At 39.6% G+C, this 18,454-nt stretch overlaps 1 protein-coding gene across 2 annotated transcripts; it reads right to left on the bottom strand.

Moving 5' to 3' along the window:
- Window positions 1–672: 672 nt before the first annotated feature.
- Window positions 673–18,364, bottom strand: pitpnb (phosphatidylinositol transfer protein, beta). Of its 2 annotated transcripts, XM_035184325.2 has the most exons (12): window positions 18,268–18,364; window positions 13,154–13,184; window positions 11,915–12,060; window positions 10,287–10,378; window positions 10,023–10,030; window positions 9,436–9,510; window positions 8,760–8,843; window positions 6,082–6,159; window positions 5,866–5,970; window positions 5,223–5,345; window positions 4,844–4,930; window positions 673–3,591 (listed from the first exon to the last, which is right to left on the bottom strand). In XM_035184325.2, exons 1-11 carry the CDS (start codon window positions 18,285–18,287, stop codon window positions 4,883–4,885), a joined length of 810 nt encoding a protein of 269 aa, XP_035040216.1. In that variant the 5' UTR covers window positions 18,288–18,364; the 3' UTR covers window positions 673–3,591; window positions 4,844–4,882. The 2 variants fall into 2 exon arrangements, with proteins under 2 accessions (XP_035040216.1, XP_035040215.1); XM_035184324.2 differs by lacking the exon at window positions 4,844–4,930.
- Between the last annotated feature and the right edge of the window lie 90 nt (window positions 18,365–18,454).

Below are 18,454 nucleotides of genomic sequence, written 5' to 3'. Positions count from 1 at the left end.
TAAGTATAAATTAGCCTTAAAAGAAAATATTCCGAAAGAGGCTTATATTTATACTTATGTAAGTAAATGTACTTACATTACATTCCACCACCGCCCATGACCTTATGTAAGAATGCATAATGTAAAACAGGATGAAACACGTAAGCCCATATTCAGGCCCGTTGCAGGACAAGATTCAGTGAAGGCCCAACTCTGGATTTTAAAAACAAAAATTGTATTTGATTGAAGAAGATTTTTTTCTGTTTAAAATAAGTCTTTTGAGCATTTAAGAGACATGTGAATGTGAATAATATAAATCTATGGATTTCTGTTTAGGGGGTAATTTATAGAAGTGCACTCTTATTTAAAATAGGCCATTGATCAAATAGTGAGTTATATGAATTGTGTAAAATGAATAACTTGTGTATTTTATTAAAAGGTTCAGTAACTTCAGTCTCCACCTTTTCCTTGTAGCTTTTCCCCTCACATTGTTTGTAATTAAATTATTATTGTTTAATAACCTTAATCTTACACCACTGTGTGGCTCTTATTTTAGTGTTAGAGAAGATTTTCTATAAAGCAACACTGAGATGTGTTGTCTGAGGATACAGAGATCAGATCCACATAAAAACAAAATACTCACCCTGAGAGAAACATTCCTCACACACAAAAAAAAAACAGCAAACAGCACAATGATTCTCTTATTTGTTCAAATTTATTAGATATTCTGTTATGTTCCATTGTCTAGACCTTCTGTCACAGCTTGATGGCTGTGAAAAAGAAAAAAAAAGGAACTAATTATTTTACATTCACTACTACTTCCCCTGAAATTTGCCTTATCAGAAAAGAGAAAATTGAGTACATTGTGAATCTTTGTCTTTCAAAAACAGAAAAAAAGAAAAAAAACAGTAGATTTTGCAAGTGCTTATTCATGATTACAATAAAGAAACAGTATTTTGGACTCCATCTGTTCCCTAAGCTTCTATCCCTCCCCTCACAGTCATACCCTGGCTGGCATCACTGGTAATGCTACAAAACTGTACATCACACAGCCTGTTTTAGTCTATAACAGGGCGGCTCCCATCATCGTCAAACTCAGACAGGCTTTTCACTCCTCGTCTGTAGATCAGAGGTCGAGCTGAATCCAGTTTGATTTTGAGGAGGAGCCGCCCTTTTGAAGGAATTCCCTTTTTTGTCTGATGCAGCTCAAGAGCTTCTCAAAACTGAACTGATCAAACAGAAACGGGGAATAATTGAGAGAAAAGAAAGGAAAATGTAAAAACTAAAAAAAAAAGTGTTGAGCATGCAGATCAAATCTAGATTTAGTAAATCCATTTGTCCTTGTGTGTTGATGATACAATGGGTCCATGTCATGCGTGTGCAGGTGTGAAACATGTCTGTGTTCCTGCAGTTCAAAAACGCCCCACATACTCTGACACATGTATTTCCTAGCTGTACATTCGTAAGCATGGATGAGGTACAGTTAAACCATGGTACAGTCTGAGTAACAACAGGTGGACAGTTGGCTCCATGTTACACACACAGCACACTGTCCACCACGCTGACCTGCACCGACAACGTCACTACTTCCTTTAAGTTTCTTTTAGCAGTTACAGTATTTGAATGATAGACCTGACAATGCCTAGTAGCTGTGAATATCCCATTCAAGTCAGTGTTTTTATGTACAGTTTGCCCATTTCTATTATAAAGTACACTTATAACTCTCTTTTAACCTGTCCAACATATACCACACACAGATAGGTTACAACCAAACCTAAGATTTTTGGAGACACTCACACCTGATTGAATAAAGTCTTAATCAACGGCTGAAAAACTGCACTAAGCTACATGATCATATAAAACATCACAAAATATTTTACCTAGAGCCCAACAGGAGCCGCACACAATCCAAAATAAAGATGGCTAAACTCAGCTCTTGCTGTAATAAAACAGCTACAACCTCAAGTCAATGCAGCCACAGAAAAATAAAAGAAGCGATGCTTTAAAAAGCAGGGTAAAGTCACCGCCTGCTTTCAGATGAAGGCTGGTACTAGATGAGCCAACACCTACAGTATCTAGACTGCAAGAGTCGAATTGATTTCACCTTTTGACAAAGCAATTTCATTCTTAACCAGAAACAGTCAAGGAAAGTTCAGACTGACCTTAGACTGTCTTGTGGTTAAGGTAGATGAAAAGCTTATAACTCAGTGTATAGGGTTATCAATACACTCACAATGCTTGTGAATCCACAGCTGCACCAGACATCGCAGATCTGTCTGGACCCATTTACTCGATCAATTGAGAAAGTTAATGGTAGTTTGAGAAAAATAAACTACCTTGAATCATGCACACAACAACGCACAGACTCATCCTTATTGGTTTTAGTTAAAAAAAAGAAGCTTTTGTGGAGGCAGTGGGAGCCTTCCAGTTAAAGCCCTAGCCGAGGAGATAGGACATGGAGCGACAGCATGAGGCAAAGTTCAACAGGCTGGTTACAGAGTGAGGGCACAGCTGTGTGAACACACCCCTCACAAGCCTCGATATTAAGCTGAACGTTCTCCATCTCCGTCCAAAGAGTGAAGGCAGCTGATAACACAAACAAGCACACAAATGCACACAATAACACACAGGTGTATTGTACACACTCTCCTAGAGGGGGGGTAGGGGTAACCCTCTCTCTTGTCAACACAAACAATCCACTTGAGCGCAGCTGCACTGCAGCGACTATACACATGCAATGACTGTTTACTGAGGAGTAGCTGTTGTCCACATGCACTTGTGACAGAGGGGAGGGGTGGTGTGCACGTTGAAATGTGGGGACATGTGAATGTAAGGGGAAAAACTATTGCGAAGAATTACCCATCATGCATGAGCATTATATTGAATCTGAACCATAAGCAGACATAGATAAGCCTCAGAAATTAAAACTATAAAAGAAAATAGGGGAAACAAGAACAAAAACAAAACAAAAACTAAACATCAGTATTCCCAACCAACTGCCAGACAGAGAGGACAGTGAAACACGGGGAGGAGATCTAGACAAATTCTTACCAGAACAAGAGTATAGACAATACTGAGGGGGAGACGAGGATTAAAGTAGAGACACTTATAATACAAGGGAGGGGGGGGAGATAAATGGTCCAATACCTGCTAAAGTCATCTTATATCAATTTTTGTGGGAATCTGTCGACCTAAAAACAACATTCTAATCAATTTAAAAGGCTTGACTTTCTGAGTCATGGTTTACACACCTGAATAAAAACAAAGCCCATTGTAATAATCATCTAACAATTACATATCAGGCAATTTACGTTCTGTGCAAAGAGTTTTTTTTTCCTTTTTATATGTATGCAAAAACCATGTTTTTTTTGTTTTCTGGGTGAACAGGAGACTTGGGGTGATTGGGGTAGGATCTGTACAGTACTGTTAACCAATCTTGTATAACCCCCCAATGAATCATGTGAGACAGGAAGAGAAGACGCGACGCCAGGGCCACTTCCTCATCATGGTGGACGTGTCTCGGATGACGTCATCGTGACAGGGTTTGGTTGATTTGCCTCATTGCTCATCAGCAGCAGCACTGGTGCCTCGAATCGGACCTGTTTTACGCAGCTGCGGGACGGGGAGGAAAGCTTTGTATTAAGTAAGGTAACATAAAACATTTTCAGATGATTTACTATTTAATGCAACAAGCCATGCACATGCAAGAAAACCAGTTCACTGGCGAAAACCAAAAGGAAAAACCTTTAGGCAAGGTGAGTTCTCTTTTTTACTGACAAAACATCAGGAGGAAAATGAACTGAAAGCACAGACAGAAGCGTTCAGGATGAGATGAGATGATTGTGGTTCCAGCAATAAACTGACAGAGGAGATTAATGTCTGTGTGTGAATGGGAGAGGCAGCATGGAGGGACAAGATGCTGATGTTGTTGTATTACGCATTATGCATTGCTTTCTAAAAAGGCGTAATTTTGCCATTTCTCTTTGGTTAAGTTTTTAATAGATTTAAAGTTTTGCCCCTAAAACCAACCCAACACAAGAAGGGCTGTTTCACAATTGAGGCCGCATACCGTAAAAAATAAAAAGAATTCCAGATTAGAATGACTCCTTTCCTAAGAGGCAAAATACCAAATTTTAAGACAATCCATCCAAGATTATAGCTGGAGAAAAAGCGTACTACAAATCACAAATGTCAACCTCGTGTGGCACTCGAGGGATTTTCAGGGAATTACCAAAGTTAACAAGATTCATTGTCACTAGAGCTTGAATGTCTCAACAAAATTTCAGGGCAAGTCACAAAATAGTTTTTGAGATATTTCAGGCTCAATCAAAGTGGTGGAGCAACCAGCTGACTGATCCCTGGAGCCACTAGTGTGCCAATCACAACCTTATATGTGATACTATGAGAATGAGATGCAGTAAATCCGACAAAGAGAAAAACAAAACCACAAAATATTGTACTTGACAACAACATTTTGATTTGATCGCTATTTTAACACGATTAGACATTGTATATTGTAATTGAATGAAAATGTTTCATAAATTGTGGGTAAATGATGGCTTTATGTAACTCGCACATGACCTCAATCATACGAGCACTCAGCTCGACTCATGTCATCTTTGATTCCCAAACAACAATTCACTGTAAATTAAGAAACCCTGGGATGAAGCGAAAGGAAGATAACAATGGAAAGAAGCAACAAAGCAGAAGAGATGTGAAGCGCACAAGACCCGAAAACAAACAGACAATTCCAGATATGGTAACGCAGTTTAGAGCAGCTGGGAAGTGGTGAAAATGAAGAGTGGAAAATGAAAACAGTGGACAATGAGCCATGCAGCCCCACCGAAGTTCCTTTGAGACTTACTCAGCCTGCCTCTAGTGTTTGACCTACAATGACGGGCCTCTACTCTTCTGTTGCAGAGGTGCCTCGCACATCTCCCTTCTGACGCATCTAATGTGAAATTCAGGGGTACAAATAGTTAATTCAAGCAGATAAAAGAACCTGTGTCTTCTCCAGTGGTCTGGTCAAAACAAAACAATGATCATTTATTTGATTATATTTCCTCATTCACAACAGAAAACATTGGAATACACTGGAATGCAGCATTCAGTAAAGCTGCATTCCAGTTACAGCTGAGATATTTCTACTGCATTTTCTTGGCTTGAATTCTTGTCACCACACGCAGAAGAAAAACAGCCAGTCTGGGTTTGACTGGAATAGTTGTGTTTGGTGAGTTAATTACCTCCTCAAGCTCTTTTTGAGTCTCCTCTTCCATCCGCCTGATGTCCTCCATGGTCAAACCCACCCATTTGTCAATCCAGCAGAACAGCTGGCGGTGGAAGTTGGTGAAAATACGCTTTTCTTGCTGTGGAGAGGAATTCAAATGAAGTAAAACAACTTGTTTTCTGCATCGCTAATAAGGTTTTTAAAGATCAATAACAGGCAGGACTGAAGTGGGGGTCTCCTCCATCTATCACCTTAATATTTAACTAAGGAACATAAATGCATGTTGGAGACTTAAAATGCCTTTCTATTCCCACATTTACAGTTGATACACTTTGGCTCTAGCTCCTATGTCTTCTCTGACTTCACTGGCTGTGATTCTGAGATGTTTCTCAAAACCATGTCTCCCTCTGCTGTGCAGAACAGAAACAACCCTGATTACTGGCACTGAGAATCATGGCAACGCTGTGTAGATGTTCTGACAATAAACATGCTCACAGTTCATGTTCGACAATAACAAAAATAAAAACGTGTTTGTTGAAATAAGTGTGAGTGTTTTCACAGGATTAACTTACATTTTTCATCAAAAGCTACTGTGAGCTATGGATAAGCTGAATTAATACTTGTGCAAGAATGTGATGTGACAAGATAATGAACGTTACCCTGTGGATGAAGCTTTCCACTTTGGTCTGCAGACCCCACCATCTGAACTTGACAGTGACCAGTTTGTATGCACACATGTAAGGACAGTCTGTCTTCAGCTCATTCTTTGAAGGACAAGAATCAAAACACAAGGAAAAGATACAGGTCAGTAATGTCTGAGAGGATCGACTGTGACCTCAACATGCAGCTCTGCTCTCTGTTACTGTGGCAGGTACCTTCCACTCAGGGCCTAGAGGTCCTCTGTCTGTCTTGGCAGAGTGGAAAAGAGCGGGATCTTCTTCTGGCTTGTAGTCCTGAAGAAACAATGAACAAACACAACGTTAATGCCCAGCGGGAAACTGAATGTACGCGTTTCTGCACAGTGCTTTGGGTCACGTTGGTGGAGTTGGTTGACATCAGCAGCAGATGTCAAGTACAGATATGAGTCACTTCAGAGATTTTAAAGAAACTTGTCAGATTATTTTGTGTTAATTTTGCATCTGGAAAGTTTCACAGGGTCAGTGTGTTTTTCTCTAAGCGCTAGCATGAACTAGAATTACAGCCTGCGGTTGTATGCCTCTACCAACCAGTGCAGTTTCAGTGTAAATAAGAGGCCACTGTTTTGTGAGGCCACCATGACCTTTGACCACCAAAATCAAATCCGTTATTAGGTGAGTGAACATTTGTGCCTACTTTGAAACGATTTTCTCGAGGTGCTCTTAAGATTACATGTTCGTGAGGCACAAAAAGTCACTGTGACCTTTCACCTACAAATTCTGTGGATTATGCAGTTTCTTCCGGAGTTCATCTTTTATTACAGAATTCCTACTTCACTTTTCCCCAAATAGATTTTTCTTGTTGCACTGTGAAGGACAAATCATAATCATAGGACTTATTTTGTTCAGGCTGCTAGAGTCACATTCAAACTATGGATACAATTTGAAAGGACAGTAGATTACAAAGGAGAAAAAATCTTCCTTCTTAAAATAAATAATTAGTTTGAATTATATACAAATTGCAATATCACAAAGCTGAAAACAGGGTTGTTTTCATTAGCCTGGTAAAAATTGTTAGAGATTCATGTTTTTACATTACAGGGATCTAATGTGATTTTGTAGTTTCAATATGACATAGATGAATGAGATAAATTGTGAAGAGAACAAGTTTAGACAAGTCCGTGCTGACTTGCTCATACTTAAGCTGTTACATCAGACTCAAGCAAGTGTTCACGCTCCTGTTCAGACACAAACCTGCATTTAAACGGCAACCCCCAGCCCTCAGATCTCCCACCCCCACCCCAAGCTCAAGGCTCACTCTGCTGTTTTAATCTGTCCAGTCTGTGGGGACCGTGTGGTGGTGAAGATCTGGAGCAGATGGACACTCAGATTAAGCCTTGACCTCACAACTGATCCACTTAAGTAATTACTGTACATGAGCTAGTGTAAGAAACGCAGGGACAACTGTGACCCACCTGGATGAAAATGGCTTAATGCCTCCTTTTAGATTCTAAACCATGGGCATGTTTAGGTATTACTGACAGTCAGGCGCCCCCTTTCAGCTACTTAAGTTGGCTGGGAGTTCTATTTCATAGCTCTCTCATATTACATAAAGCAGGATATCAGACTTACAATGCTCTGTAACATCTTCAAAATCTGTTGACACTGGGTTGGGCAATGAGTACAGTGAAACATTGTGATATGTTAGGATAGGACCATGATATCAGGGTGAGGTTTACTGAACTCTGATGCTAATAATAACTTGCAAACATCAGAATTGACAAAGCAAAGTACAAAGCATTCGACTGTAGGCTTCTACTTTTTAGCTGGTGCTGAGTGTCTGGTTTGTTGAATCAAACTTGTATCATCGCGCATCAACTGGACAACACGACTTTGTCTCTTGTCTGTTTGTGTCTCTGCACACCGCTGTCCAGTCAAACATAGTTTGTGAGAGAAGAGCTGCCACTCTCTAGCACCACTGTACATCCACAACTGAGTGGATTCATGAATCAATGAATGACTACTACAAGCTAAAGATATGATCACTGAGTGCAGATAATGTTGTTTGCTGTTAATAATGCTGTTTTTAAAACAATGCTATTATCTAAAGGACAGGGTCCAAAACATATGTATGGACTGTATAAAAACCCTAATTATTCAACAAGAATATGAAATCCAATTACATAATAGGCAGTGCGAGTCAGACCAACAGTCCACATTCATGCATTTAAACATTAATAATATAGAGTTCATACAAAGGCCCTGTTCAGACCTTGTATTAACGTCCAATCACAAGTGGGCAGCTCTTTGATCAGCTCAGTTCGAACCTGGTGTTCAAAGTCAGATCACAAAATCAAAGCTCTTTGTAATAAGCAGTAGTATTAACAGCAATCACTGATCACATCTATGGAGACAGACTACATCTGTAGGAGGGCCACTCATAATAAAAATTACAGAGAGAACATTTTTTTTTCTGCAATTGCAACAAACACACCACCAGGGAAAGGACGGGCCATTGTAATCACCTTGACGACAGTTCTTCCTTCAATCTTATTTAAATATTCATGGAACAAACAGCAAATGGTTTTCATCTTCACACAGGCTTTCACACCATCTTCACTTGTTCCTGCAACTGAAGTCTTCTACACTGTTCTATGAAGCTTTAGAATGGACAGTCATGATGATAAAGGATGAATCAAAAGTATTTGCATTGGCTATCCCTGCTCCCCGAAAGAATGACCTCACTCCTCCTCAGGGTGGAGACATCCTGCTGTGGATCACAGGTGTCATTTACCAACCCCTGCTCATCAGGCTGTGCTTCTGTGTCACCTCTGTACAATAATCACCACTGATCCCCTCACTTAAGTACTTTTAGTGGTTTATGAAGGCGTTTAAAGACGACCAAAATAAGAACTCACCCCAGGGGACAATTCTTCTTTGTTTGCAATATCTATGGGCACCACCTCTACAGTCCTCCATGTCTGCTCGTCCAGATCGTGGACCTGTCACAAAGAGAAAGACAAACTATTAAACCTATGATGTCAAAGACCATTTTGGCTCAAAGCACAGGCAACAAGGCAGCCTTGTTCAAATATGTGTTGACTGTGAATCAAATGGGATTTAAATTCAAATCCAGGTGTACTTTAACATGGATATGTCCCTTTGTGTGCATCGCCCTGTTCGACCCATGAGTATGTGTAAAGCTAAGGTCACTGTGTTCTTCTCTGGCTCTGGAGGGGATGTTTTAAAATCAGAGAAATATTGATATTGAGAGCTGAGATGATTAGTTGAATAATTGAGTAGATGTGATCAATCAGTTAGAAAATAATAATCTAATGTTAATCTTCTTAAATAATCATTAGTTGCAACCTTGTTGATGTTATCAAGGTTATTTCAGCTTCACATTGGTGAATTATACTTTATAGTATTGATTCAAATGATTTGAGTGTGACTCATAATAGGGTCGATAAATCAGGATCTCGCAACCTCTGTTGATTTGGACCCAACCACTTCCGATGGAAATGCAAAATCAAATCTTTGGAGCTCTCCTGAAGACATTAATGATACTCCACATGGTGTCTTCTGCTCACTTACATTTTCTACTGTTCCCATGTCAGGTTTGTGCCACGTCTCAATCTTTATCATAAAGTCGTCCTTCATGTACTCATTCTGAAAAGCAGGAGAGAAAAAAGGCTTAAAAGGGACAATGCATATGTTTACTCTGGTTTTAAAAGGAAGTTCAAGTCATTACTCTGAAATTAGATACTACTTATACATTGACAGCTGATCTCAGCCAGTACAGAGAAGTCCATGAATGGAGGGTTCAAAGAGATGAACGTAAACCCTACAGCTAAATCCAATTAACCAAAGAGTCATTTAGTCCGAAACAACACCAGTGATGCTGCACTGCTCAGCTTGGATCTATTTTTAATCCTTGTGGTAGTAGTTAGCAGATAAAGTAAAGCATTGTTAGACTGAAAAACCTCACCAGAAGAGAAAAAAACCTGTTCTGCCCTATCTTACTCGAAAGGCCCAGTCAAACCAGCATCTCTGAATAAATTGTGTCCCATTAACGTTGGAGTTAATGGGACAGGTTTACTTCACACAGACGTGCAGATGAATTTCACCGTTTCGCTTCATGGTATGACCAGGTCGTAAAAAAAGACTGACAAACAACTCACCGTCACAACTGCAGTGGAAGAAGGAAAACAAATGAAACAAACAAACAAGAAAAAGAGAATCAGCATCAAAAATCGGGATGAAATTGATAAACATTGGAAAAATACTCACTTTCTAACAGCACAGAGAAAAATATTTAACTGTATAATAGGAATAACAAATTTAAGAGGGTATTAAAACCATGCAACTATGACCTTTCATGTTTATCGTGCAAGCAGTAAAAGGATGACAGTCAATATAAAACTACTGATTCAGCATGAACTTACTGGTGCGACAGTATGGGTAGGCATTCCAAGCCTTTTCATGAAAAACTAATGCCCCCTCTGGTGCAATCATCTTCACATACCCTGGGACTTTACTGCAATGACAGAGAAAAAAGTCTGACAATGAGTTTTAAAAACACATCACTTTGGCTAAACTTACATTAAGTTACCACACTACTTAAGTTACCACACTACTCCAAAAAACCCACAATTTTTTTTTTTTTATAAATAAACACTAAACACTAAACCACAGAATTTTGGAAATGCTGCTGGCCCCATTTTAGTTGGAAATGTCTGTGTTTATAGTATTTTCTGCAAGAGTAGACAATCTGCTTCCTGTTTACAAGACGAGTGTTTTCAGTGTTAGTTTGGAAAACAATTGTTTAATAACGTATTAGTGCGGACATAGCCTAAAACATCCATAGGCCTGGAGCAGACTGTACCTTAACCCTCAAATAGACCAGCTTGTCTTGTCCAGATTAAAACATTTTAATCTCTTCTACTTGTTATGAGTTATTATTTTTGTTGTCGGTGGCATTGACTGAACGAGACATCTATGCCTTGCAATATCAAAGAACCAGTCAAACAATATACAGACAATGGACAGAAGATGAGGAAACACCTGAGGAGGAGGAGGAAAACCCTCTGTCTTGAAAGCAGCCTCAGTTCTCTTTGTACTGCTCCACACATATTCTGTCTGAATGTTTTAGACCTTTGATTAAGGAGGAAGGTCTCAAATCTTATCAGGGATGAGCTGAAATATGGAAATCCTGTCTCCACTGTCAGGTAAAATGGCTGTTTATTTAGGCTGCCATGCAGAGTTGCCATCACAGCTAATGTATCCCCTTCGGATGGCTGTCAACCCACAGATTTAACAGCTGGCAGCCGACACTGTCTGTTAATAGTTTTTCTGTGAACCAAACAAACACATCCACATGGAGGCAGAAGCTCAGATCGTGTGGCTCTTTCTTTTGCCAGTACTCCAGATTTTTTGTGCCATACTTACTTAAGTTACCTGTTTGGGGAGTTGGCCGAAGATGACAACAATGTAATAAATGCCTCCTTTGTGCTGTAAATAATAAATATTTCTAAGCACAAGCTTTGCAAAGCTGGTATTTACGGCAGTCACAAAGGTGTTGCCTCAATTCTGTCCAGTCTGCAGACGCTCACCTGTCTTCCCATCACCACCAGTGAGAGTTTAATTTCATTCACTCATTGCGTATGTCTCACACATGCTGTTGTGATTTCTTTTAAAGCTTTCAAATAATGCCAATTTGGCAGCTTTCTAAGTTTGTGTGAGTTTAAGTCAAAGCTCTCTTTGTATGCTTGTATAGTCCACCTTGTGAACATATTAATGACAAATACACATATTCATTTTAGTCCTTAGCGTGTTTCCTTTTTACCACTCTAAATAGAAAATCAAAACAAAACTGGAAAAAAAAGTAAACTTGGAATAGGGAAAATGAATTAGGGAATCTCTAAAACGTTTTTTTTTAGATACAAACTAATGGAGGAAATATTCTGCTGATTAATCAATAATGAAAATATCTGTTATGTGAACACAGTGCTGCTTGAAATAGAGATAGGACCTCAGATTTGGTAAAAAGCCGACTGTACTTTCAAAAACTTGCCTCTTTAGATGGTATATTTTGTGTGTGTATTGTCCCTTCTCTCCATCCTTCTCATAGGGTTCATTCTTCAGCACCTCAATGCCTTCTCCTCCTCCCGTCTCATTCTTGCTGGCCTCAGCCACAGAGTACAACTGGCCTACTTGATACTGTGAGAAATAGGAACAGAAAGAGAAGACACACTTAATATAGGGCCATAACAGCTCTGACAAATCTTGTGATTATTTGCTGGAATAGGCAAAGACTCAAGTCCCTAAGGCCAATGCAGGTGATTCAAGGATACAAGACCACTAACAGCCACTCACCGCAGCACAGAAAAGTATTTGATTGTATTAAACCCTCTTGAAAAAAGCATGGATTGTCCCTAAATTTAGAAATTTCTACTAAATATGTCATGTTTACAGTGTGTTTTTAAGGCTGTAAAAGAAATGTTCCAACAAATGTTGATTTAGATTCAATGACAGGTTTGTCAGATTATCAAGTGCTGTGATTTTTGTTGCTTAACTGTCCCTTGATGCAGTATTCCTAACTCCATTAGCAACCAAGGTGGCAGTGAACCTTAAATTTAAATTGAAGCTAAGTGTTTTTCCACATTCTGAAAGAGAGCTGTCCAAATTCATTTTCAAAATAAAAATTGTACTATCTTTAGAACTTGGATGCCTAAAGAAAACATGTTTGATGTTTTGAATATCCATCCATCCAGTATCTCTTCTGCGTATCCTTTGAGGGTCGCGGGTGGAGCTGGAGCCAATCCCAGCTGACATTGGGCGAGAGTTAATTTGAATATGGTGTGGGGGAAATATGTTCCTGCCAAGTAAAGAAGTCTGTGAATTTGGTCCAGTGTATGATGCCACTGTAGATTCTCTTTTTGAGGCTAAACAGACTATACTTTGTCAATAAACTGAGTATGAAAATGGGAGATGTCACAAAGACTGTGATAGTTTTAAAGGCCGAGTCCACACCCCAGTGCCGTTCTCTTCACAGACACCACTATCAGCCTGTCAAACAAATACCAGTGCTCTCTGACAAAGGCTATTTGTCTTGGTCCTGGACTACAGCCTGAGAGGATGAGCATTCTGTGTGCAGGAGAAAATCATTTAAAAGCTATGACCAATCTAACATACTGTAGCTGTAGTGTACACTGTATTAGTGACCCTTGGGAACACTGCATTCAAAGAAATGAACTACAAAAATGACTTGTCATGTAATAAGTGAGGTGGGTATGGAGGTAATTATACTCACCTCTTCCACAGAGACCGGCAACACTACACGGCTGAGAGAGGGAGAGAGAGAACAAGGGAGAGGTGGGGCAGAGAATGAAGAAACAAACATGTTAACGCGTGAATGAAATTACAGAGATGAAATATCAAATCTTTAAAGTTTGCTCAGGATTTCATTACTTTACATTACTCAGAGTCTATGGTTGGAGTCCGGGCAAAGTCAGTGGGCCCTGTGATTATGCACATATCATGTTTGTATATTAAGCGCATTCTTACTAGCTTTGAAGACGCAATGTGACCAAACTAAGATGGATGTGGCATGCGGTTGTTGATAAACCTGATAAACTGACCATCTTTGGGGGGGGAAATGAACCGGCCCTGTGCTAAAAGAGGAAAATCCCAGTCTTAAAGCAGCAATGGTTCCCCAATACTGAGGACCACAACTGAAGTAACACACTAAGACTGGCTTTGTATTTATGGAAAGAATATATTAATTCAAAGTACAGCCCTCTACAAAGTTAACTTGAAGTTTGTACTGCCCAGTTAAGTGATGATCATGGATTTTAAAACGTTATTTTTGTGCTTTTTCATACACAACATGCTTGCATAAATACATGTTAAATTACAATGAAATAACAGGCTACACCAGCTATAACAGCAGTATAACCATGGTACTGAATATGACCAGCTTATATCTGGATATTAAGGCTTAATTATGGCACGAAGGCATTCTCTAAAAAGGGACTTTCTTCCTGCTCTCTCAGGCTCTTGCTCTTTCTTCCTGCTCTTGCTCTTTCTTCCTGCTCTCTCTCAGGCACCACCTCCTCCTGCTTCTCCTCCTCCTTGCACAATGCATACACATACTCTGTAACGATTCGCAGATTCAGCTCCCCACACTGAGAATGTTGCCTGACACACTCAGGTCGGGGCAGACAGTCCCTCCACCAACAGATCTGTAATGTATACAACTAAAAACTCTTTCTAACAAAGTGAATTAAGAGAGAAGCAGTGATTATATTATTTTTTAAAAGTATTGTTAAGGATGTACGGATACTTAAAAATACTTTTGTCTGTGGCATCTAAAGTATGACAGGTATTTGCTTTCCTGTTTTTTATATAACAGTATACTGGAAACCTTTGGGTTTCACTGTTGGTCAGACTGAAACTATTTGAAGTCATTATCTCAGGCTTTTAGTTATAGTGACAGGCATTTTAGTGACAATGATTTCAAAACATTCTTTTCTTTGTGGGGTAAACACTAACCACTACATGGGCATACTGTGTGTTTTACGTGAAGAATATGTCATAATATATACATAAGCTGTCATGATACGTAAGATTTTCAAAGACAAACCCAGATTTTGGCACCAACAGTCATGTAACCGGAGGAACAGTGAAACAACTGGAAAAACAAAGGCAGAGTGCACTGTTTGTGGTTTTGGCCCACGGTGGTTTGTACACTGCAGCTTTTTTAACAGACAGAATTTAACATGTTGGCTCTAGCAAAGTGTGCAACAGCATGCACTGCATACGATTTTGAAATGCACCAGTCAAGCACAGTACACAGCATGGAGTTTTAATCCTGTGCCATGAAGAGCTGAGAGGTTTCACTCCGACTCAAGTCTGTGCACCTGCTAATTTATCTGATGAACATATGTCAGCATGAAATAAGAAATTTACCAGAAACCACTGGTGATTAGTGCTGCAGAATCAGTTTCACTTCACAGACAAGAAAATGACAGGGTGGGGGGTGGGGGTTTTAAAAGGAGATTAGAAGGGACAAATTTGAGATAAAACATTTCAAGGTCTGTGACGTGCTCAAACTTCCAACCACTGAAGTGACACCAGATAGGTTCCAGTTCTCTTCAGTGTACAACTAGAGGTGTTAATGATTAATCAGTCATTGATTGTAACGGGCTAGAAAAAGGTCCCAAATCAATTGTTGTAAAACTTTCGTCGAGGTTAGACATGCACGACACAATGTAACCAGTGACAGAAAATAAATTGTAATTTGCAGCATTATTATTCAGTGTCAGGCATTAATCGTATATACAAATCCACTGTGTTTACACTCACAGATATTGATACACAGAAAAAGGTCTGCACTGGAAATCCTTTTGTTGGAACGTAAAAGGCAAAACTGCCATGATATGGCAAAGGCTGACTAGTCACAGTTCACATGGTCTAGTGTTCCAGGTTACCTATAGTTATGTAAGCTCCAGTGTACCGTGGGGCCCCTTTACAGACAGTACAGCTGCAGCACAGGTACCACGATGCCGGACTCAGTGTAGGTAATCAGCTGATAGAAAAGTTTGGTTTCTCTTTGCTATGGCAGAACTACAAAACCAAACCTCTGGTTAATTTTTAACTGATTAGTCAAACAAATAATCAGTTCACCGATTTGTCAAATAAACTATTTTAAAAATTGTTAATCGGTCAAACAATTTAAAAAAAAATAGCCAAACATTCACTGATTACATCCACTCAAACGAGATGATTTACCTTTATGTTCTGCTTTATTAAATTATAATGAGTATTTTCTAACAATTTTCAGATATTTTTATAGGATTAATTGAAAAAAGTTACTAATTCAAACCCTAAAATAACATAAAAACAATTAGCAGGGTGATGGCTTAATTACAAATGCACTTGCAGACCTAAAGCACCTAAATGTAAAGCATAATGTGTTTCTGTCTATCACAAGCAAAGCTGCATTTCACAACAGTGACAACCATATAACGTTATTATGTAAGTGGAGAATTTACAGTGTGGGTTCATAGGTTAAGCAGGTATTTAAGTATACACATGGTATTTTAAGTGTATATAGGATTTGGTGTTAGGATTGCACAAATACACAGCTGATTTTATGGCAGATTAATAGTCATAAATTGGTATTGTCTAACACAGCCTGAGAGACACTAAAGACTCAACCCTTCACCTTCCCTAAACTGCTATTTACAGCAGGACTTTCTCATGCACTGTTCAGTTTGTGGCCAACAAAGTCCTACTGGCATCACACAGACACACAGATCACCATGTAGAATGACAACGCGCTCGCCCAGATGCCTTACATTATTCACTTATATCGAGCGCAGTAAGAAAATGAAATTGCATCACTGATGGTAAACAGACTTGTCTTTTTTGTCAGTGTTTGAAGATTTAAGCTGACACACTTTCCCAGATATTGTTCAGGGTAAGAAAAATCATCAACATGTTTCTCCGTTTATATTGTTTGCCTCTCTATATGATCAGCTCCTTTTAGATAAGCGTGCAGCAAATTGTTTTACACAACAAATCATTAACTTTACAGATGAAACTTGTGAGGACATGATTTGGTCGGTTTCCTCATTTAATATGCTGTGAGCAAGATGGTTAATTAGGGCTTCCATACCAGATTAAAGAGCAGGTTGTGCCACAGTGAAGGTAAATCAGCTCAAAATAAATGTAGACAATTTCACTGATTTCCAATGTTGTATATACCAAGACATTAATCAAGAAACTAATGACCGGCTCGAGAATAATTTCATAATTACCTGAACAAGTTTATAATTACTTCTTGTATTAGAGATTGGGTTTCTGGTTTTACTTTTAGCTGAATAGTTTTTACAACACACTCATAAATTAGTAACAGCACTTAGTAACTGTGTTGAGAGAGGGGAAAAACTGACATTTCTACTATCACTACTGTTGCAGCTAACTTGAAAAGGGGCATACGCTTTGGAAGAGTCGTGTCTGAAGAGGAATAGATGCCATGCAAATAATAACACTAGTGATTAAACTTTGATTGGAACTTTGCTCCATCCACCTGCAGTTTTCTGCAGTTTAAGTAGTTTTGAACAAGGACTTGTTTTCAGATTCGATACAAAACAATTGATACATTACATGTCAGAAGACATTACACATCTTCTTGTGCTTCAAGATTGCATCTGTGCTCTGCTGTATTTGCATGGCTTAACATCTCACACAACAAATACAAAATGTGTTATTTACCACTGGGTTACATGTGATTGATAGAGTAATGTCAATTTTAATCAAATGTTTTGGCAAATTATCTGTAAGCACTCAACAAATAAACATTAGTGGCCTGTTTATAATGCATCTATGTCATAAATCATGACATATATCACGACTTAACCGGTGGCACATTAACTGCTTTTAACAGAAGTAAGTTTCCACATCCTGGTGCTGGTATTACCCGGTATTGAAACCAGATTTCGTGGTGTAGCCCACCTCAACAACAGGTACCGTTATCTGGAGCGGATATATGTTAGCCACATGGTAAGAGCTAGCTCTGCTGACACAAAAAGTAGATACAACCGCACACTCCCAATACAAGTGATTTAATTAACTGTGTTACCGAGGCGGCATTACTCTTCTATTAGACTAGGCCATCCATTTAAAGGGCTAACTCTCTCATGCTAGCGCCAACAAAGTAACAGCAAAGTAGTTAGTCCTTCCATAACCTCACGCTAGCTTGAAGGATACACCTGCTAGGTGGTATGGGCCAATATAAGAGGATAATCCCAACAAGACTCTGTGTTACATTTAAGGTTACGTGCTGAATAGCCAGCTGCTAGGTTATAACTTAGCAACAAATATTAGTGTGTGTGTAATACAGATTTACTGAGAATTGTCATGCTAGCAGCTAGCCGGCTGCTGCAGCTAACTTAGCCGGCTAGCATTAACGGTAAATCCGACCGAGAGGGAACCTTAATCTGTCACTCACGGGAGCGAAGCTTCCCGTTGCGCCACTTTACAGATTCACCACACCGCAGACACACGACCCCCTGTTAACAGGGAATAGCGTGAATATGCTGCTTGTGTGCGTGTAACCACGGCAGCCTTTCTGTGTAGCTCGTTTTCGTTAAGAAGCTAATCATCCCTCCCAATGCTACAACTCGAGCTAACGGTAGCTCGCACAAGCAACGCCTAAAAAAGACCGGTGCGTCCCGTTATCCACGTCCCGATCCCCCCGCTCACAGAGGGGCTTTTACGGGCCACAGACATGTCAAACCCAGCGGACCACAGCAGCGACCGAAGCGCAAACGTTTGCACTTCAGTAAAAAGCTCCCGGACAGACGGAAACGTCGCTCTACGTGCGGCACAAGAGATTTTTTTGAAACAGTTCAGACTCACTATTCCTTGATGAGCACCATCTTCGTCACCCGGGCCACGGCTGCGCACTGAGAGCTCTCCCCACACAGAGTTATCAACAAGTTGGTCCCGCCCCCCGCACTCATCTGATTGGCTAGAACAATCCACACCACGGTTCGTATACAGATTTATAGACTGTGTTAAACATGTGTTATACATGTGTTATACA

The sequence above is a fragment of the Hippoglossus stenolepis genome, chromosome 18, assembly GCF_022539355.2.
Source record: "Hippoglossus stenolepis isolate QCI-W04-F060 chromosome 18, HSTE1.2, whole genome shotgun sequence".
NCBI classification, from domain to species: domain Eukaryota; kingdom Metazoa; phylum Chordata; class Actinopteri; order Pleuronectiformes; family Pleuronectidae; genus Hippoglossus; species Hippoglossus stenolepis.
The sequence above is the reverse complement of the archived record's forward strand: the minus strand, read 5'-3'. Positions and strand labels throughout refer to the sequence as shown.